The 19,467-nt window shown below is 45.2% G+C and overlaps 1 protein-coding gene across 4 annotated transcripts in view; it reads left to right on the top strand.

Moving 5' to 3' along the window:
• Window positions 1-19,467, top strand: part of STRADA (STE20 related adaptor alpha) — a 145,852-nt gene that overhangs the window by 37,834 nt on the left and 88,551 nt on the right. For all 4 annotated transcript variants that reach the window (XM_069238023.1, XM_069238024.1, XM_069238026.1 and 1 more), the window contains one exon: window positions 18,764-18,821. In XM_069238023.1, coding sequence (XP_069094124.1) covers window positions 18,764-18,821 — 58 coding nt within the window. The remainder of the gene's footprint in view (window positions 1-18,763; window positions 18,822-19,467) is intronic.

The following is a 19,467-nucleotide window of genomic DNA, read 5'->3' as shown; positions in this document are numbered from 1 at the left end:
AACACATACTCCTCCTTGTTGTACCGTAATCAAATCTAGAGCAAGCCGATTTTGTATCGCCAATTGGGCTGCAGAGTTTATTTCTAGCTGTACACTTCCTATGGCCTCCCTGGTGGCATTAAATGCAATGGCTAATTCAGCAGACATGTTCATCATTGCCAGCTGTAAGTCGAAAATTCCAAATCCTGGAATAAGAACATGTAGTTCTTGAAATACCCAGTTCTTTCGTTCCTCCAATATGGGTGTCCCTCGTTTGTACCTATGAGCAAAACTCCCCATGTTAAGGGGCTGGAAATATATATTTGATATCGCAGTAATGTTGGGTGCCAAATATGCCAGTGAACATATCCCTTCCCAGTTTAGAGGGAGTACTTTATATGCAGTTCTTCCACATACAAAATACATGCCTCCCTGGATTTGTGAAATTATAATACTGTATTTTATTCGGGGCAAACCCACACCCTCGGGTGTGCCATGCTCAGAACTATTTCAATACTTGTAATCCGCCCAAATTTCATTTAGCAATGATACATTTGCCCAGGGTGCAACATAAGAACATCTAGCCGTCCAGAGGGGGCCAAGGAAAACCCGAGACAATATTACAGGTGAATTCTTCCCATTTCTATCTCGTTCCCTGGAGGGATCATAAAACAATCCTTCTGGATCTACCATAACCTCATTTCCTCCCACCGTCAGGTTCCAATAATTTACAGTGTAATTTTGCTGAGTCCCATTAATTAATGCAGTCCAATTTCGGTCTATTTTCTCCTCTCCTTCAAGATCCCAATTCCCGGTTTTAATATCAAATAACAAAGTATAAACACATTGTTCAGGTGGAATCTTCCCCATGTATTTTGCCTCTGGGTTTTGCCTGTAAAAATAGGTACCAAAACATATGGGAAACATTTTAAGTGGGCATTGTCTCCAGGAATCGGGGAAAGCTTGTATTCTGCCTGGGTATTAGGGAGCACAACACACCTAGGGTACCACTGATATTCTCGTTGGTCACATCTCCAAGTGGTCAAGCAAGGGAGGTGGAGAATGCCAACAGGTGCTCGCACATCAGCAACAAGTGTACTGGATGTAGGATCAGAAAGTAGTCAAATATGTGCACAACATAGTGCTGGGTGCCAGGCTAGTCAAAACACCTGCCACCACAGGTGTCAGAGGGCCACACACTAAGGAGTGGGTGGTTGCCTATACAATGAGAGAAGAATGGCCAGGGCACACCCGTATCGTAGATCCAGATAATGTTCAGGAATTAAGTAGATGTCCGGTCAGAGAAGATGACGTTCTCGAGATTTATTATAGATGCAGGTGGGTAGTCGGGGTCTCAATCCCAAATACTACGTGTACAATAAGTCCATGTATCCAAACAGCGAGATGATAATAAATGGTCAAAGTTACAAACAGAATGACCAATTGCAACAACAGTCCATACAGCAAAACAGCCAACACGTGTTTCGTCTTCAAGACTTTGTCAAGGCTTAGGATATGTGAACAAAGATTCGGTTGATACCGTAGTGGTCTTGGATCACTAGGAGCAGTCAAATAGCACTGTAGTAATCGGTGGTGGCCATGATAAGCCTCGTAGAATTGGAAGGAGTAATCCGTGCCGGTCGCGTCGGGATGAAGAAATGTGTGACCCTTTATTATCATATCAGCCAACTTTCCATGAACCTTTATCAATGGATGTAAAGTGGGATATTGCAACAATGATGCAACACCGCTGGACATATTAACATGAGGTTCACTAGGTACTTCATTGTTGTTTTGTAGAAATAGTTATAAGACCACTCTTCTCTATTCTCTCGAGGGATATCTGTCCTGCCAAATGGATATATTTTCATAATTTTATTCTACTCTCCTCCTTGTTCCTACAACCTTTCTATGGTGCTGTTTTACTCGTCTCAACCACCTATGTGTGTTCAAAAATATACCCACACAATTACCAAATATGCAAATGCAAAATATTGAGACCACTATACTAATAATCATATATGTATATATATATATACAAATAAGTGAGTTTCCTTCAATGTTCACAACCCACTAGGGTTCAGCAACGCCGTGCTTCCCACTCTAGCAGTTCGGCTGCACTAGTTGGTCCATGAACTAGTTTTTCAAATACTGGACAATAGATGTTGGCTTGATCCTAGGTCCCTTGACCGCTCCTTGTCGAGTTTTAACTCCTGATGAGAACTCAACTCCCAGTGAGTAAGTCGCAATACTTCAAAGTTCGTCTTCAGTATAGTTTGTCAGTTTTGTTCAGTGTCTCAGCAAAATGAGGGCAGAGGCCAGCAATTGCAACCAGATCAGTGGTGTGCTGGGTACTTAACAGAAAAAGGCACCTTCTTTCCCGCTGGCACTACAAACCGCACCAACCCTAATGACTGGCCGCTTCCGTAGAACTGGTACTTGGTTTTTCTCGCCAGTCACAGAACTGTTAACCCCACTTACACACTTTCTTATCACAGATAATATTGTTGCACAAGCTGCATCCCACTATGCTTGTGTTCTCATTGAGACAGTTGTTTTGACCAATGTTCTGGTGTTGTTGCACAGGCTAGTCACCCGTGTTCATGTTCATGCTGAAGTTTTAGTCATCGCAGTCATTTATAACCTCGTCGCCCAAAGTGTGCGTAACAACAGTGAGGATAGCTCGATTTAATGCTGGTACATCAGGGGCATCGGAAATGCCTGTGGCGGTGAAAGGGGGGAAACTGTATTTCATGAAGGCAAGCGTGCCATATTCTCCTGAACAAAGAATTCTTTGGCCATTCAGAAAAGACCTCAGTTTGCTGCTATCAGGGTGATGTAAATGTAGCTTTTCGTAGGGGTCACCACTTTACGCACCTTCAGAATTCTGTTCATTTGGGTGGGGTAGGACGCAGATTGTATCGATGAGTTTGTTGATCCTCAAACAGCAAACCTTCGTCACTGGGCTGCTGTGTCACCTCAGGAGCAGAAATGGTAGCACTTGAATCATTTAGAGGTGTTTCCTGTCTCCCTACTTTTCTGTAATCAGGAGACAACAGTAATTCTGCTATTGGAGTAGATTGCAGTGGAATTGGTGCACGCTTACAATGTATCCAGTTTTTCCTTCCTTCTACTTTCACTGCCGTCTGTGTTGCAAGCAGTACCTGGGCTGGCCCGCCACCTGGGCTGAAGACTGTTGGTTCTTTGAAAGTTCTTTGTCATAAGCCAATCCCCCGGCTTGAAAGGGTGACCAGGGCCATAAAGAGGAGTCGGTAGGCTGGCCATGACCTGTTGGTGTATCAAACGCAAAACTTTAGTCAATTGTTTACCATAGTCTACAAACAAAGGATATTGTAATTCAGAAAGCTTCTTTGGTCGTGGTACCACCCCAGATATTGGCTGGCTTTCCCATGACTACTTCATAGGGGGATAATCGTGACTTGCTACTGGCAGTCGTCCTAATGGACATTAATGCCAGGGACAAAGCATTTGGCCATTTTAAATTGGTCCCCGCACAAATCTTAGCTATTTTGCTCTTCAAAGAGTAATTATACCTTTCTACATGGCCCGCTGATTGTGGGTGATTTGCAGCATGAAATCGCTGTTTGATGTTAAGGGCTGTACAGACCTTTCCCATTATCTCATTAGCACAATGACAGCCATTGTCACTCCAGACTAATCTTGGCAATCCGTATCTAGGAAAATATTCTTTCAGTAATATTTTGGCAGTAGAGAGGGCACCATTGTCTTTCAATGGGTAGGCCTCTATCCATTTTGAAAACATACATTCTACCACTAACACGTATTTCAGTTTGTTACATGGTTCCATGTGGATAAAATCCATCTGTATAGCCTCAAAGGGGAGGTCAGTAGGGGCAAAATGGCCAGGGGGCATAGGGGTCCCCTTTCCTGCATTGTGTACTGCACACACCGTACAACTTTTGACCAGATTATTAGCAGCTTTGTATATCATGGGATTACTCCAAACGTGGTCCAAAGTTGCCTTGATGCCTTGGGCACTGATGTGTGCAGGACTGTGGGCCATAGTAACCATAGCGTGTACATAACAATTAGGTAACATCCATCTTCTTCTGTCTGTGTCATCTGTGTAACAACCCTCACTGCCTAGTCTACCGTTCTTCTCCCACTGTTCCCTTTCCTCTGCTGTTGCTTCTGCTTGAATATATCTCACACACTGCAAGGTATTTTCTAGTACTTCGTTCTTGGGCTCCCCCTGATACTACTCTCAATGTATACATTGTCAAATGGTGCTCGTGCTGTTGCTTTCGCAGTAGAATCTGCAAAAGCATTTCCTCGTCCTATATCATCAGTAATTTTCTTGTGGGCACTACACTTAATGATTGCGACCTGACTGGGCAGGCTGAGAGCATTCAAAAGTGTCACAATCAAGTTGCCATGCTGAATGGTAGTGCCATGTGACGTGATAAAGCCTCTATCCGCCCAGAGTCGCCCAAAATTATGAGCTACTCCAAACGCATACTGGCTATCAGTGTAGATAATAAAACTAAGATGTTCACTTATTTCACAAGCTCTGGTGAGGGCAATAAATTCTGCAGCTTGTGCCGAATTTTGTGTGATTCTATGAGATTCAACCACTGTTTTTAATGTGATGATGGCATAGGCTGCAGTGGTTGTACCGTCTGGTAACTTGAAGCAAGACCCATCTACAAACAGCTCTCCCTGTGGGTCAGATAGGGGAGTATCTGTTAAGTCTACCCGTCCCTTGGTTTCTTCCTCAGTGGCAAAAATGCAATTATGATCAAATTCCACATTGTCCTGAGGGAGGGGTAGTAACGTAGCTGGGTTCAAGACATTGCACCACTTCAAAGTAATATTTGGACTGAACAATGTTAATTCATAACCCGTTAGACGAGCACTGGTGAGGTGCTGCATCTGTGTCTTGTTTAACAAAATATCAACTGCATGAGGAACCATCAGTGAGCGGATTGCCACCAACAAACCCTTCACTTTGTTTCACCGCTGCAGAAGCCACTCCTCTAAGACAAGTAGGCAAAGCTTGCGCCACAGTGTCCAAGGTGGAAGAGAAGTATGCACAAGGGCGTTGTCTCCCACCTTGATCCTGTGTCAAAACAGACAATGTACAGCCATGCTTTTCATGCACAAATAAAACAAATGGTTTGCTGTAATCCGGATTACCCAATACAGGAGCAGAGCACATCGCCTTTTTTAATTTCTGAAAAGCCTCCTCACATCTGCCAGTCCAAGGTACAGGAGAGAGCACATCTGAAAGTGTCAGAGCAGTCAATGGTTTTGCTATAAGTGAAAAATGTGGAATCCACTGTCTGCAAAAGGATGTAAATTCCCAAAATGCTCGGACTTCAGAAGTGGTGCGTGGTGCAGTCATTGTATGAACCAGTTTTATTCTGTCTGGATGTAATCTCCTTCCCTCCTTGGAGAGGAGGTGTCCTAGATAGGTGACCTCCTCTCTACAATACTGCAATTTTGGGAGGGACACCTTATGTCCCAGAGATGCTAAGTGATGTAATAATTCAACAGTATCAGTCTTACATTGTGTCATGGAATCTGAGGAAATTAAACTATCGTCAATGTACTGCAACAGTGCAGAGTCTGAAGGTGGAATGAATTGGTCGAGTTGACGTTTAAGACATTGACTATATACACTCGGGGACTCCACAAACCCTTGTGGAATTCTTGTCATTGCAAATGATCTACCAAAAATTGCAAAGCTGAACAAATATTGGCTTTCTTCAGCAATTGGAATACTAAAGAACGCATTCTTCAAATCGATAACGGAGAAATAACACGCAGAGAGTGGGACCAGGGTGAAAAGACTATTCATGTCTGGGACCACAGGAAACTGGGGAATTACTATTTTATTTATTTCTCGAAGATCAATAACTAATCGATATACCGTGTTATCAGTAACTGATTGCTCACTATCTGATCTATTAGCATCATTTTGTTTCTTTACAACAGGAAGAATTGGACTGTTACAGGGGCTGCTCACTATTTCCTTTATTACTCCTGCATGCACAAGATCAGAAATGACTGCCTTGAGCCCTTTTTTGCTTGCTTTAGGTAATTTGTATTGAGGAACACGAGGTAACCGGGCACCTGGTTTGATTTTTATTACAATAGGGTCGATATCCATAATGCCTACATAATTTTTGCCTTTGGCCCATAAGCGAGGGTCTATTTCCTTTAGCTCTGGGGGTAAGTCGTATTCCTGTGAGAACATGCACCGAGCAGGGGCAACACTATCCATAGTTACATAGACACCATCCATTGAACAGTGAATAACTGCATTTAATTTCTTTAACATATCTAATGCAAACAAGTTTTCATTGCAACCTGAGGTTAAAGAGAGTGGCATGTGTACTTCAAATGGTCCTACAGTTACTCTCATAGGTGCTGAGATGGGGCTCACCACGGGGATCCCAGAAATCCCAATTGACGTGGTATGAAGCCCAGACGGGAGCCCCGGGGACTACAGAATGTGCAATAGATGTTCTGGTGGCACCAGTATCTAGGAGAAACTTATGGCCCTCTCCTTCGATTTTTACATCGATATAGGGACCACTCTGATCTACAGGAATACTTACTCGCCCCTGGCCCTGTCTGTGGCTGTCCTAATAATTGTAGGATTCAGAAAAGGAATCATCAGCATAATATTGTCGTTCAAATGCATTGTCAAAAATATTAGTATTATGCGGGACCTGGTTCTCATTCTGCAAATTCTGACCATTTCTACCTCTTCCTCGCCCTCGTGCATTACCTGACGCATTCCCTCTATCAAGTGAAATACTTTGCCTTCCTTCCAGTAATGGGCAAGTATCACGCCAATGGCCATATTGTTTACAGTAGGCACATTGGTTGATATTCAATCGGCGGTCTTGGGGTGGTGCAGATGCACCTCTGCCTCGTCCCCTTGGTGGGCCACCCCTTGGCTGAGGGGTTGTGTCCCGCTGGGGATATGCCTGCTGTAATAGTACCTTTTTTCTTCAATTCTTTTACTGACTTCTCATTCTTTTCTAATTCTTCCCTGTACCTGCTCTCATAATATTGTGCCATCTGTAAAATCTCTGCCTGTCCCTTCGTCATCCACAAACTCTGTTGCTTTAAATTTTTGTGATATTTCAGGTAGAAGGCCATTAACAAAGCGTTCCACAAATAGCGTGACACCTGTTACGGTGGCGAGGTCTTGACCGCTAAAATCTATGAAAGCTTGTTCAATTCTAGTAAAATAATCTGGGACATCTTCACCTATTTTCTGTTTATAAGTGGCAAGTTTTCCCCAATCCACAGTCTGAAGGGGAATAACCGTTTCTAATTTAGTCAATATCCAGTTAGGTAAATTTAAAATATCCTGATGAGGCAGGGATCCTGGTGCCCTCTGTGCTTCATGTGCTTCTAAAAACCCAACCCCCATGTAGCTCCCAAAGTAGGCGCATCATCTACTCTTCGAATTTTATGCCAGACTTCAGGGCCCAATAAGACACCAAAAAAATAATCAGTGTCTTTGAGTGTCATGGTGGTGGTGGTGGAAATAGCAATTCTAAGGTCTCGATAGAATCCAGCTGGATTCTTTCGAGGATCTGGCAAGTCTTTTTTTTATAGCCATTACCTCCTCCCTTTTCCATGGGATATGGACAAATTGGGCCACCGGTACGGGAGGTGGTAGTTGGGCGGCAGCTGCCGCTGCAATTGCAGCTGCAATGGGAAGATCAGGGTGTAATTCCCTCATTGGGTACTCCTTGTCATATGTATTGAGCACATCTTCTCTGGGTATAACGCAAATGCGTACTCCCTCAGTTATGCCCTTACTATCAAGTTTACAAGCCACACTGTCTGCCAAAATTGGTGTAATTTGTGTTCATAAGGGAGAGGGGTAGAGTCGCTAATACAAGAATTCCAATCCCTTTTCAATTTTTCATGTGCTGTATTGCTAATTGCTGTCCAAAATGTGACATCTGTTGTATTGTGCGCATAATATCGGTGTGAGTGTAAATAGGATGTGCCATCCTGGTCTCTGACTGATTTTTGATAACCCGTTTTTCCTCCTCCCCAGTAGTGGAGCGGCTACTAGGGGGCGAAATCGACTTCATAGGTGTGCTCCACATGGGTGAAAGTGGATGAATGGCTGTACATCGTCGGCGTTGTCCATTTGGGGTATTAGGGGCAGAGGACATTATTGGTAAACTTGCAGTGCTGGCTGGTAGTGGTGGTGCAGGTGGCGGAGGGATTTGGACTTGGACTAGAGTCTGTGGTTGCTGTGGCACGTGCTGCTGTGGTGGTGCACCTAGATTTCCCAAATTGTGCCCTTGCCCTTGCTGCTGTTGCTGTGCCCCCATGATAGGTTGGGCTACTGCAGGGGGTGTATAAGGTGGAGGTGCAGTGGGGCTATTATGTAATATCTGTAGCAATACCTCATCTTCCTCTAATGCATGTTTGGATTCTGTTGACTTTGATACATAACTTCCCTCCACCTGGGCTCTATGGACTCTATCTTTAGATTCAATTCTTTACTGGGTTTGGGAATGGTGGTATTGTGCTGCTTTTTGCATGATGGTTTTCCTTTGCTCTTTCTCTATCAGTTTATCTGTCTTAATTTTTCTTTTGGTGGCCCCCGTTTCCCATTTTCTGTATACCTCAAACGTGTTGTCTAGCCTTTTTATGAAACAAACATTCCTGTAGGTGGGTTATTTTCTTTAAATCAAAAGAACCATCCTCCGGCCACTGGAGGTCAGGACAATGTCTAGTATATCTGCGCCATATACTGTTATACAAATTATTCTCTAAACCATAATCCTTTAACATGTCCCACCCTGGTGTTCCCTCTTTTGGTATCGGTTGTTTTTTATCTAAACGTGGAACATGATTTCGGCGAAAACAACGACATAGCCCGCATTTTTTATTTCCCATATCTAACCTTTTAAATTTCGAAAAGTATCGTGCAACAAAGAAACTTTTTTTTTTTTTTTTTTTTTTTTTTTAAACCGCTTTTCAAATGTTCACCAACTTACAAATTGCTCCAGGCCTGGGCAAAATATTCAAGATTAACAAAACACGTGTAATACAAATTGTCAAATGGTACCTTGTACAAATGCAAATTTACCAAGAACTAATCATTCCCAAAATTGATAAGTTATCCAAAAACAATTATTCTCTCAAATGCAAGTTAAAGCAGACAAATAGCCAGCGAGGAACAGTCTTACCTGACTATCTGCTTTTCCTGGATTTCTCTCCGGCCGCCCATGTCAGACTAATCAGTCAAGATAAAAACCGATGTTCAGGGTCTTCACTGGGACGTCGTGAAAAGCTGGGAGAGGCCTGCCAGGTGGATAAGATGCAGCTGCTTTGAAACTAAGTCTTTGTGCTGGGGCCCCTGGAATCTACACCTCCGGAACGGCGTCCCCCCACTGGCAGCACGTCTCGTGACAGCGCTACTGAAGACATCCACTGGAAGGTCCCTGTTCGGGTGCCAATTTGTCAGGCACGTTTTTGTAGATCCTTACAAATTCATTTACAAAGGAGTTTTGACACGGAGAGCCGGAGTGAAAAATCAATGACCAAATGTCTATTTATTTTTGCTGCAGCAAAAGAGGACAGGTTTACCACTGGAATCCCTGGCCCGAAGTAAAGTGTGCTAGCATGGAGCGTTTAACAGTGATATTTATACTCATACATCAAAGGATACATAAAGTATGTAAATAATGATATACGTCATACATATATTTTTAAGGAGTTAATCAGTTTTCCACATACCGGTTCCATTCCCTGCTGCAGCTGCCTGACTTCCCACATTCTTGAGACCCTTCAAAGGATTGCATGGATAGATATCAGCCTTTCCCTCCCCAAAATACAACAGCCGAGGTTGGTTAGTTATTTTTACCACATGATTATAATGAGTAACGTGCCCCAGCTAGGGAAAGAAACCAGCTGCAAGCCTGTGGTGTGGAGCCAGGCTTATTTTACTTAAACAAAAATACGTAAGATAACATATGTGATAGGCAGTGCGTTCAGAGAGAAAGAGCTCAAACTTACACATGTTAAAGGAAAAGGAGCAATTCAAAATGGATTCTTACAGGCTGCCCAAACATTTAACAAAAGTTTACTTTATGGGGTGGGGGAGGGTGTTGATGATGATGATGATGCAGCGAGAGACCAGTGCAGCCGGTCTTGATTGTGAGTGGAGGAGTTAGAAGAAGGTGAAGCCACCCTTTATCCATCACTGGTAGTCTGTTGGCAACTCTCCGTCTAGGTATTACTGACAAACCCAGATTTGGCCCATTACTAAAGGTACTAAATTATAATGTCTGCTGTCTGCGGGGTGACATCTGATGGATGCAATAAGTCATTGCCAGAGGACCACGTAGCAACTGAACTCTCCTCATTGGACGATTGTAGTTTCTCCAACCCTGGGCTCGAGCAGCGAAGCGCGCCCATCAACGCTGCCGCTTTCTGTAGGGCCTGACGTCGCTCCACTATTATTTGTTTAAGATCTGGGGCAGGACTCGGCGCACTCCTCCTCCCCCCCCCCTTCCTACCATGTCCACTGCATGCACGCTGTTGTTTCAGGATAATCCGTTTTTGACTGTCCATGCCAGTCTTCCAGCCATTTCCATGCATCATCAGGGGAGTCAAAAAAGTGTGTAGTACCTCTTGCTATTACTCATAGGCGTGCTGGAAATAGTAATTAATATTTTAGATCCAGTTCTCAGAGTCGCCTTTTAACTGCCATAAATGTTCCACTTTGTCGTTGAACCGCTAGTGGATAGTCTGGGAAGAACATGATCTTTGCATTTTCGTCCTGTACTTTTGGAGATTTTTCTGGTTTCCCTTAATACTGTGTCCCTGTCACGGTATTGGAGAAAGCGAATCACCATGGGCCTGGGGTGCATTCCAGCCGGAGGTTTATGAGCAAGAACCCTGTGGGCTCTTTCAATGGAGAAGAAACTTGACAATAAATCTACAGGGAGTAAGTCATGTAGCCAGGATTCTACATACCGTACCGTATTTCGGCCCTCAAGACCTTTCGGAAGCCCCACAATCCGAATGTTATTCCTGCAGGACCTCCGTTCTGTGTCCTCAATCCGCGATTCCGGAACCTGCACTCGGTCAGTAAGCGCTTAGAGTGTATGGTGAGGACTTTTGGCTGCAGTGAGTCAAGCGCTTGTTCTGTTGCATTTACCTTGTTTGCAAGTTTCCGGTGGTCTGCTTGTAGCAGCATAAGGTCAGATGCCACAGTGTCTGTTTTAGATTCCAGTGAGGACCTGGTTTGTTCAATGGCGGATAGCACTGCATCTAGCTTCAACTCCAAAGAAGCCTGTCGCACTCCCTGGTCCTGCAGTGTCATCATTGTCGAGGATGTTGCTTGTCCATGAGGAGTCGCTTGAGAATTGGTTGTCCGGGTTTTCCCCATCTTGCTTACTGCACCACTGTCAAGTGGGGTCCGCAGTGATACTCCACACTCTGGGGCCTATTTTGTCTATTCCCCGCTTGTGGTGCCTGAGGGCTGGCTCTTCCCAAAAGCCCACAGGGACCAGTTCACACAGTTATTCCCTCGCCAGTAGTCGCTTGGGCCATAACAGGAGTTGCTCCTATGGGTCATGAAATAGCAATATATTAGTGCTTCATTCAGGCCAATTATTGTCTCTTATTGCAGTGTCTATAGCGGTATTGACTCCGCTATCTACCATGGGTTAAATGAGATGTGGCAGTGTTTCTAGTGCTTTGGCCTCGGCGATTAGGGTGATTAGGCATCCAACACCATGAGTCCCTCTCCGTTTTCACATTTACTCCATATCCCAGGACCGTCAGGTAGGCTTTCAGGCCCTTCCCTGCTCCCAGTATCCAGGTCCCTCGCTAGGTCGCAATGCTTTCTCAGTCTGCCCTGTGTCTCCTGCTGATATCAGTTACCTGTAGTATGGCACCACATACCTCATATGGCAGGCAGTCCCTCTGATTTAGGCCCTAGAGTATTGACTCTCCACGTCGCTCCCTGGGCCCGTCCCCGTTCCTTCTATGTGGATGTGGTGACTTCCGCTGTGGCAGCTTCTTCCAGCGTGAAGTCGAGCCCTGTTTCGTCCTCATCTGCTCAGCCCCAGTACGGGTGCTCCGGATGCCAATCCCACAGCACTGGCCTCACCGCGAGCCTCGCAGCCCACCTCCGCGGCTCCGATCCACTAGGCCATAGGTCACGGCCGGTCGGTCTCCCGTCGCTGTCTCTGGTCGCTTGGGCCGCTACACGGTCCCCCGTCCCTCAGCGACAGGGCATCGCTTTTCAGTGGTGGTCCATGATCATGCCATGCATTGAGGCGGATAATGGGGTGGCTGAGCGGAGCTGATTTAACTTGCATCCGCCATGTTTCCTTGCTGGCCACTCCCCTCCATACTCTGTGCTCCCTTTACGTAGTTCACCTTTATTCCTATAACCCCTACTGGTCCTTATGTTTCTGTATTGGAGCGTTTTTGTCATCAGAAGTTTCTTTCCTTGTACTGCTGCTCGCTTTTAATCATTATATGTATGTTCCTTATCCTTAACGATTCAGCTATTACTTTAGTTGACTTTTAAAACATATGCTTAGCAGGATGTTGCAGTCAATGTTGTTACTTTTAATTTTTTTATTTTGAATGCTTATTTTAATAAATGCAGCAAGCAAGCACTGACAGTGCCAATAGGTTTGCCTTTAAAGGAATGGTGCCTGGTAATGTGAAGCGTTTCAAGTAAGAAGCATGGGAATATATGTATTTGTGTGGAAGCAAAAAACTGTAGAATAATATTGTTTTAGGTTAAAAGGTGAGGTAACAGTTATACTGTCAAGTCATACCTAAAAATCCATATAGGCTAATGACTGCCCTCCTCCTACTTGTGCTACTACCGGTGAAAACTAACATAAATTATCTAATTATCCAAGACACTTTAATAGCATTACGATTTCATGTGTGTGCCCCTGAAAATTCAAGCTTAGGCAGCTGAGTAAATAAACAAAATGATCACAGATGTGTGGAGAACAAGCCCTATTTTTGTGGAAGCACACAATTTAGCCCAATCGAAACATCTAATCCTGGCTCCCAACGAGTGGGCGAAGCCAAAGCCATTCTCTAGTGATGCTCACAAACCTGTCAAGCGAGACCATAAATACACATTAACATAAGAAAATCCTAACGACCGTCAGGTGGCATTACCTTTCACTGACCCCCACTGAGCCAGTAGCATTTGAGTTTAGATATACAATCTCCTAACTTTTGAAGTATAAGGCTCTCAGACATTTGGATAGGTGGTCAAAAACATGGAATACCCTGCCGATATGCGTGATCCTTTTATACAGAGAGGAAGGGTAAGTAGTGTACTGACCTATCTGAAGGCAACATCGACTCAAGTCGTTTTTTTCTTTTTTCCTTTTAAAACCAAACCAGTGCCATCATGTCTAAGACTAAAGGGTCCGCACCATGATTCATGTCCTAATGTCATGAACCTTCTGTTCTTTGACAATTCACTGTTTGGGTCGTGCACATTAAGTCGAAGTCTGGAACAGTGCCTGTGAACATTTCCGTATTGTTTGAAAAGCTCTTCTACAAAGAAAGGTTTTAAGCCCTCACATTCCTCTCTTTACTGCAAGCAGCCTTAGTAGAAAAAATACATTTGTAACACCACCACATGGTAGGTTTTAGACCTGACACTCTTCCTCACCACCAACTTTTTGCCTGCCTCCCTCCACTTGTTTGACAATGTCTTTGCTGGTTTTAGGGCTCTGCTCTCTTTACCACTGCTAACCAGTGCTAAAGTGAATATGCTCTCTCCCTTAAAACATGATGACATTGGCATATTTAATTTACTTGTAAGTCCCTAGTACTAGTGGTACTAGTTGGCCTGCAGCACTGATTGTGCCACCCACATAAGTAGCCCCTTCACCATATCTCAGGACTGCCATTGCAAGGCCTGTGTGTGCAGTTACACTGCCACTTCGACTTGGCATTTAAAATTACTTAACAAGCCTTGAACTCCCCTTTTTCTACACGTCACCCCTAAGGTAGGCCCTAAGTAACCCATAGGACAGGGTGTGGTGTAGGTAAAAGGCAGGACATATACCTGTGTGTTTTATATGTCCTGATAGTGGAAAACTCCTAAATTCGTTTTCCACTGCTGGGAAGCCTGCTCCTTTAATAGGCTAACATTAGGGCTACCCTCATATATTGTTTGAGTGGTAGATTCTGATCAGAAAGGGGTAGACAGGTCATATTTAGTATGGCCAGAAAGGTAATAGAAAATCCTGCTGACTGGTGAGGTTGAATTTTATATTACTATTTTAGAAATGCCACTTTTTGAAAGTGATCATTTCTCTGAACTTAAAATCCTTCTGTGCCTTACAGCCTGTCTCCAGTCCACGTCTGGGCTTGGCTGGTTGACAGGTCCCTTGTGCATTTTACCCAGACAGTCACAAACACAGGACGCTCAGTCACACCTGCATACTGAATGGGTCTTCCTGGGCTGGAAGGGTGGAGGGCCTGACACTTGCATTTCAAAGGATAGTGGCCTTCCCTCACACAATGGACTGCCAAACCCCTTACTGGGACCCCGGCAGACAGGGTTGTACTGAAAGGGGACCTTGGGCACTTCAAAACCACTCTTTGAAGTCTCCCCCACTTCAAAGGCACTTTTGGGTATATAAATTGGGTCCCTGACTCTACCAATTTAGACTTTTCTTGGGACAGACACTCTGCTCTGGAACCTGCAACCTGCCAAGAGAAGCTGCCTGGCTGCCCAAAGGACTCACCTGGACTGCTTAGCAGTAAAGGACTGCTGCCATGCTGTTGCCCTGCTGCCTTGCTGGCCTCTGGCTCTGCTGAGAAGTGCTCTCCAAGGGCTTGGATTGAGCTTGTCTCCTGTTTCCTGAAGTCTCAGGGCCAAAAAGAATTCATCTTTGCAAAGAAACTCCTTGTGCAGCGAAAATGGACACACAGCCTGCTGGAATTTATGCACCGCCTACCCAGCAGTGAGAAAATCACCGCATTGCTGAACTGGAACAACGCAGCCCGGTTCCCTGAGTGGTGATCGACGCAGCGCCAGCGTAGCGACCGGAACTTCGATGCACAACTGTAGGAAGTTGGCTCTGTATGCACTATTTCAAAGTAAGGAATAGTATGCACAGAGTCCAAGGGTTCCCTTAGAGGTAAGATAGTGGCAAAAAGAGATAATACTAATGCTCTATTTTGTGGTAGTGTGGTCGAGCAGTAGGCTTATCAAAGGAGTAGTGTTAAGTATTTGTTGTACACACACAGGCAATAAATGAGGAACACACACTCAAAGACAATTCCAGGCCAATAGGTTTTTGTATAGAAAAATATATTTTCTTAGTTTATTTTAAGAACCACAGGTTCAAATATTACATGTAATACTTCAAATGAAAGATATTGCAGGTAGATACTTTAGGAACTTTGAATAATCAAAATAGCATACACAGTTTTCATATAAATCACATATAGCTATTTTAAAACTAGACACTTCGTGCAATTTTTACAGTTCCTAGGGGGAGTAAGAGTTTGTTAGTTTTTGCAGGTAAGTAAACCACCTACGGGGTTCAAGTTTGGGTCCAAGGTAGCCCACCGTTGGGGGTTCAGAGCAACCCCAAAGTTACCACACCAGCAGCTCAGGGCCGGTCAGGTGCAGAGGTCAAAGTGGTGCCCAAAACGCATAGGCTTCAATGGAGAAGGGAGTGCCCCGGTTCCAGTCTGCCAGCAGGTAAGTACCCGCGTCTTCGGAGGGCAGACCAGGGGGGTTTTGTAGGGCACCGGTTAGTAGTTAGGGGGTTTTGTAGGGCACCGGCAAGTTAGCACAGAAAGTACACCCTCAGCAGCACGGGGGCAGCCGGGTGCAGTGTGCAAACACGCGTCAGGTTTCCAATAGGAATCAATGGGAGACCAAGGGGTCTCTTCAGCGATGCAGGCAAGGGGGGGCGCTCCTCGGGGTAGCCACCACCTGGGCAAGGGAGAGGGCCTCCTGGGGGTCACTCCTGCACTGGAGTTCCGATCTTTCAGGTCCTGGGGGCTGCGGGTGCAGAGTCTTTACCAGGCGTCGGGATCTGGGAAGCAGGCAGTCGCGGTCAGGGAGAGCCTCTGGATTCCCTCTGCAGGCGTCGCTGTGGGGGCTAAGGGGGGGGGGCAACTCTGGTTACTCACAGTCTTGTAGTCGCCGGGGAGTCCTCCCTGAAGTGTTGTTTCTCCACAAGTCGAGCCGGGGGTGTCAGGTGCAGAGTAGCAAGTCTCACGCTTCCGGCGGGAAACGCAGTTGTTTTAAAGTTGCTCCTTTGGAAACAAAGTTGCAGTCTTGGATGAACAGAGCCGCTGTCCCCTGGAGTTCTTGGTCCTTCTAGAGCAGGGCAGTCCTCTGAGGATTCAGAGGTCGCTGGTCCCTGGGGAAAGCGTCGCTGGAGCAGTGTCTTCAGAAGGGGGGAGACAGGCCTGTAGAGCTGGGGCCAAAGCAGTTGGTGTCTCCGTCTTCTCTGCAGGGTTTTTCAGCTTAGCAGTCCTCTTCTTCTTAGGTTGCAGGAATCTGAGTTCCTAGGTTCTGGGGAGCCCTTAAATACTAAATTTAAGGGCGTGTTTAGGTTTGGGGTGGGTTAGTAGCCAATGGCTACTAGCCCTGAGGGTGGGTACACCCTCTTTGTGCCTCCTCCCAAGGGGAGGGGGGTCACATTCCTATCCCTATTGGGGGAATCCTCCATCTGCAAGATGGAGGATTTCTAAAAGTCAGAGTCACCTCAGCTCAGGACACCTTAGGGGCTGTCCTGACTGGCCAGTGACTCCTCCTTGTTATTCTCATTTTCTCCTCCGGCCTTGCCACCAAAAGTGGGGCCGTGGCCAGAGGGGGCGGGCAACTCCACTAGCTGGAGTGCCCTGTGGTGCTGTAACAAAGGGGGTGAGCCTTTGAGGCTCACCGCCAGGTGTTACAGTTCCTGCAGGGGGAGGTGTGAAGCACCTCCACCCAGTACAGGCTTTGTTACTAGCCACAGAGTGACAAAGGCACTCTCCCCATGTGGCCAGCAACATGTCTCGAGTGTGGCAGGCTGCTAAAACCAGTCAGCCTACAAGGGTAGTTGGTTAAGGTTTCAGGGGGCACCTCTAAGGTGCCCTCTGGGGTGTATGTTACAATAAAATGTACACTGGAATCAGTATGCATTTATTGTGCTGAGAAGTTTGATACCAAACTTCCCAGTTTTCAGTGTAGCCATTATGGTGCTGTGGAGTTCGTGTTTGACAGACTCCCAGACCATATACTCTTATGGATACCCTGCATTTACAATGTCTAAGGTTTTGCTTAGACACTGTAGGGGCACAGTGCTCCTGCACTTGTGCCCTCACCTATGGTATAGTGCACCCTGCCTTAGGGCTGTAAGGCCTGCTAGAGGGGTGACTTACCTATACTGCATAGGCAGTGTGAGGTTGGCATGGCACCCTGAGGGGAGTGCCATGTCGACTTACTCGTTTTGTCCTCACCAGCACACACAAGCTGGCAAGCTGTGTGTCTGTGCTGAGTGAGGGGTCCCCAGGGTGGCATAAGACATGCTGCATCCCTTAGAGACCTTCCCTGGCATCAGGGCCCTTGGTACCAGGGGTACCAGTTACAAGGGACTTACCTGGATGCCAGGGTGTGCCAATTGTGAAAACAAAAGTACAGGTTAGGGAAAGAACACTGGTGCTGGGGCCTGGTTAGCAGGCCTCAGCACACTTTCAAATCAAAACTTAGCATCAGCAAAGGCAAAAAGTCAGGGGGTAACCATGCCAAGGAGGCATTTCCTTACAACAACCCACTGGATCGACGCATTGCTGAGCCGGAACGACGCAGCCTGACTTCCTGCGTGAAGAATCAACTCACTGCCAGTTGTGTGACAGAAACTCCGCCGCATCGCCCAACGGATCGACGCAACAGCTGTGACTTTGTCCCACACGCCCAGGATTTCCACGCATCGTCCCTGGGCGTCAAAAGACAAAGAGGATTCAAGCCTGGCCGCCGGAAATTGATGCAAAGCCTTGGCCACGTGGAAAAGAAATGACGCATCGTCTGTGTTCACCCGGATACCGACGCACACTTACCTTTTTCCACGCATCTCTTCCTCTGCTCAGAGGTTGCTTCAAAGATGTTCTTTCTGGAACAAATGTCTGTTTCTCCCATTTAGATGCTCAGTGTCCTAGTTTTTTTTCATTATTTCATTGTCTCGTCCAGCTACTGAGATGGCTACAGCAGTGACATTTACGCTTCATGGTGATGTCAGCTAAAGAATATGTTGAAAGTGGCTCTTTTCAATATATATAAAAGGCCTGACCAAATACACAACATTCCTTTTGGGTAACTAAAAGACCAAAGCACCCTAGACTGGTCCTCCTTGTGCCAGCTTCAAAGGGCAAAGGAAAGTTTAGTTATAGGTGTCATGCAAGGCTCGCAAAATCATTCCACTGACCAACAAGGCTTCAAGCTATCCCAGTAACTCTTGAGTTTTGTATCAAATCTAGTGAAGCATTTTATGGGTATTCAAATATGTCAGCATGATCTCAGAGAATTGTCACCATTGAAAATGGCTTAAACATTAGTCTGAATGTATAGTGTGCTAAATTGAAATATTACATTATTCTGATTTTACATTTATTGGCAATGGTTTGGATAATCAGCAAGTGGGCTGTGTTGTCTATTACCTAGCCTGTTCTTTAATCCTGTATGTGTTTTTTTTTTTCTACAACCTGTGAAATATGCATGCAGAAAATAACTCCTGTTTTTTCTGTCTAGCGGTGGGTGTCAGAAAAATTCATTGCAGAGGGATTGAGAGATTTGGACCTGTTTGGAGGTAAATATATTGTGTTTGAGCTTTTTAAAACACCTAGCTTTCTTTAACACCCTCTTTGCCACACATTAAACATCAAACACCCTTTGAGTATTTAAGATTATTCTGCATGGGAGTTGGCCTCTCAACTCGGTTCCTGGTGCTCTAGCCAATCCTGGGAATACTTTGGATGTAGTTGTCACAAAGGAAAGCTACATAAAGGCATCCAGATCTCGTCAGTGGCTTTGTTGTATTTAAATTCACCTTTTTCTTTTAGCAAACTTGGAGAATTGGTATTATAGCTTTCTGGCGCTCACAACTTTTCTTGAGCCTGCGCATAAAGGATTATATTAATGCCCGTGTACACAGCATAACAAGTTCAAATGATCATTGCCTGTGATATTTGCTTAGTAAGAAAATGCAGTAAACAAAATAATTGGGGACTCGAATGTGTTTAGAAGAAGCTTGTTACTGATGATTACAAAATATTTAACAATGGATATCTAAAGAAGCCCAGCAGACTGAATTGGCCTTATGTTTGTTACTGTTTTTAAACTAACTAAACAGTCACGTGGTCCTCAAAGAATAGTATAGATCCTCTGGATGAGTTTAGACATTTCGTTCTAATCAATGTACACCTTCATCTGCTGGCCAACTTCATCTGGATTTT

Source organism: Pleurodeles waltl, chromosome 6 (genome assembly GCF_031143425.1).
Source record: "Pleurodeles waltl isolate 20211129_DDA chromosome 6, aPleWal1.hap1.20221129, whole genome shotgun sequence".
Taxonomy (NCBI): Eukaryota; Metazoa; Chordata; class Amphibia; order Caudata; family Salamandridae; genus Pleurodeles; species Pleurodeles waltl.
This window is presented reverse-complemented; position numbering and strand designations above follow the sequence as displayed.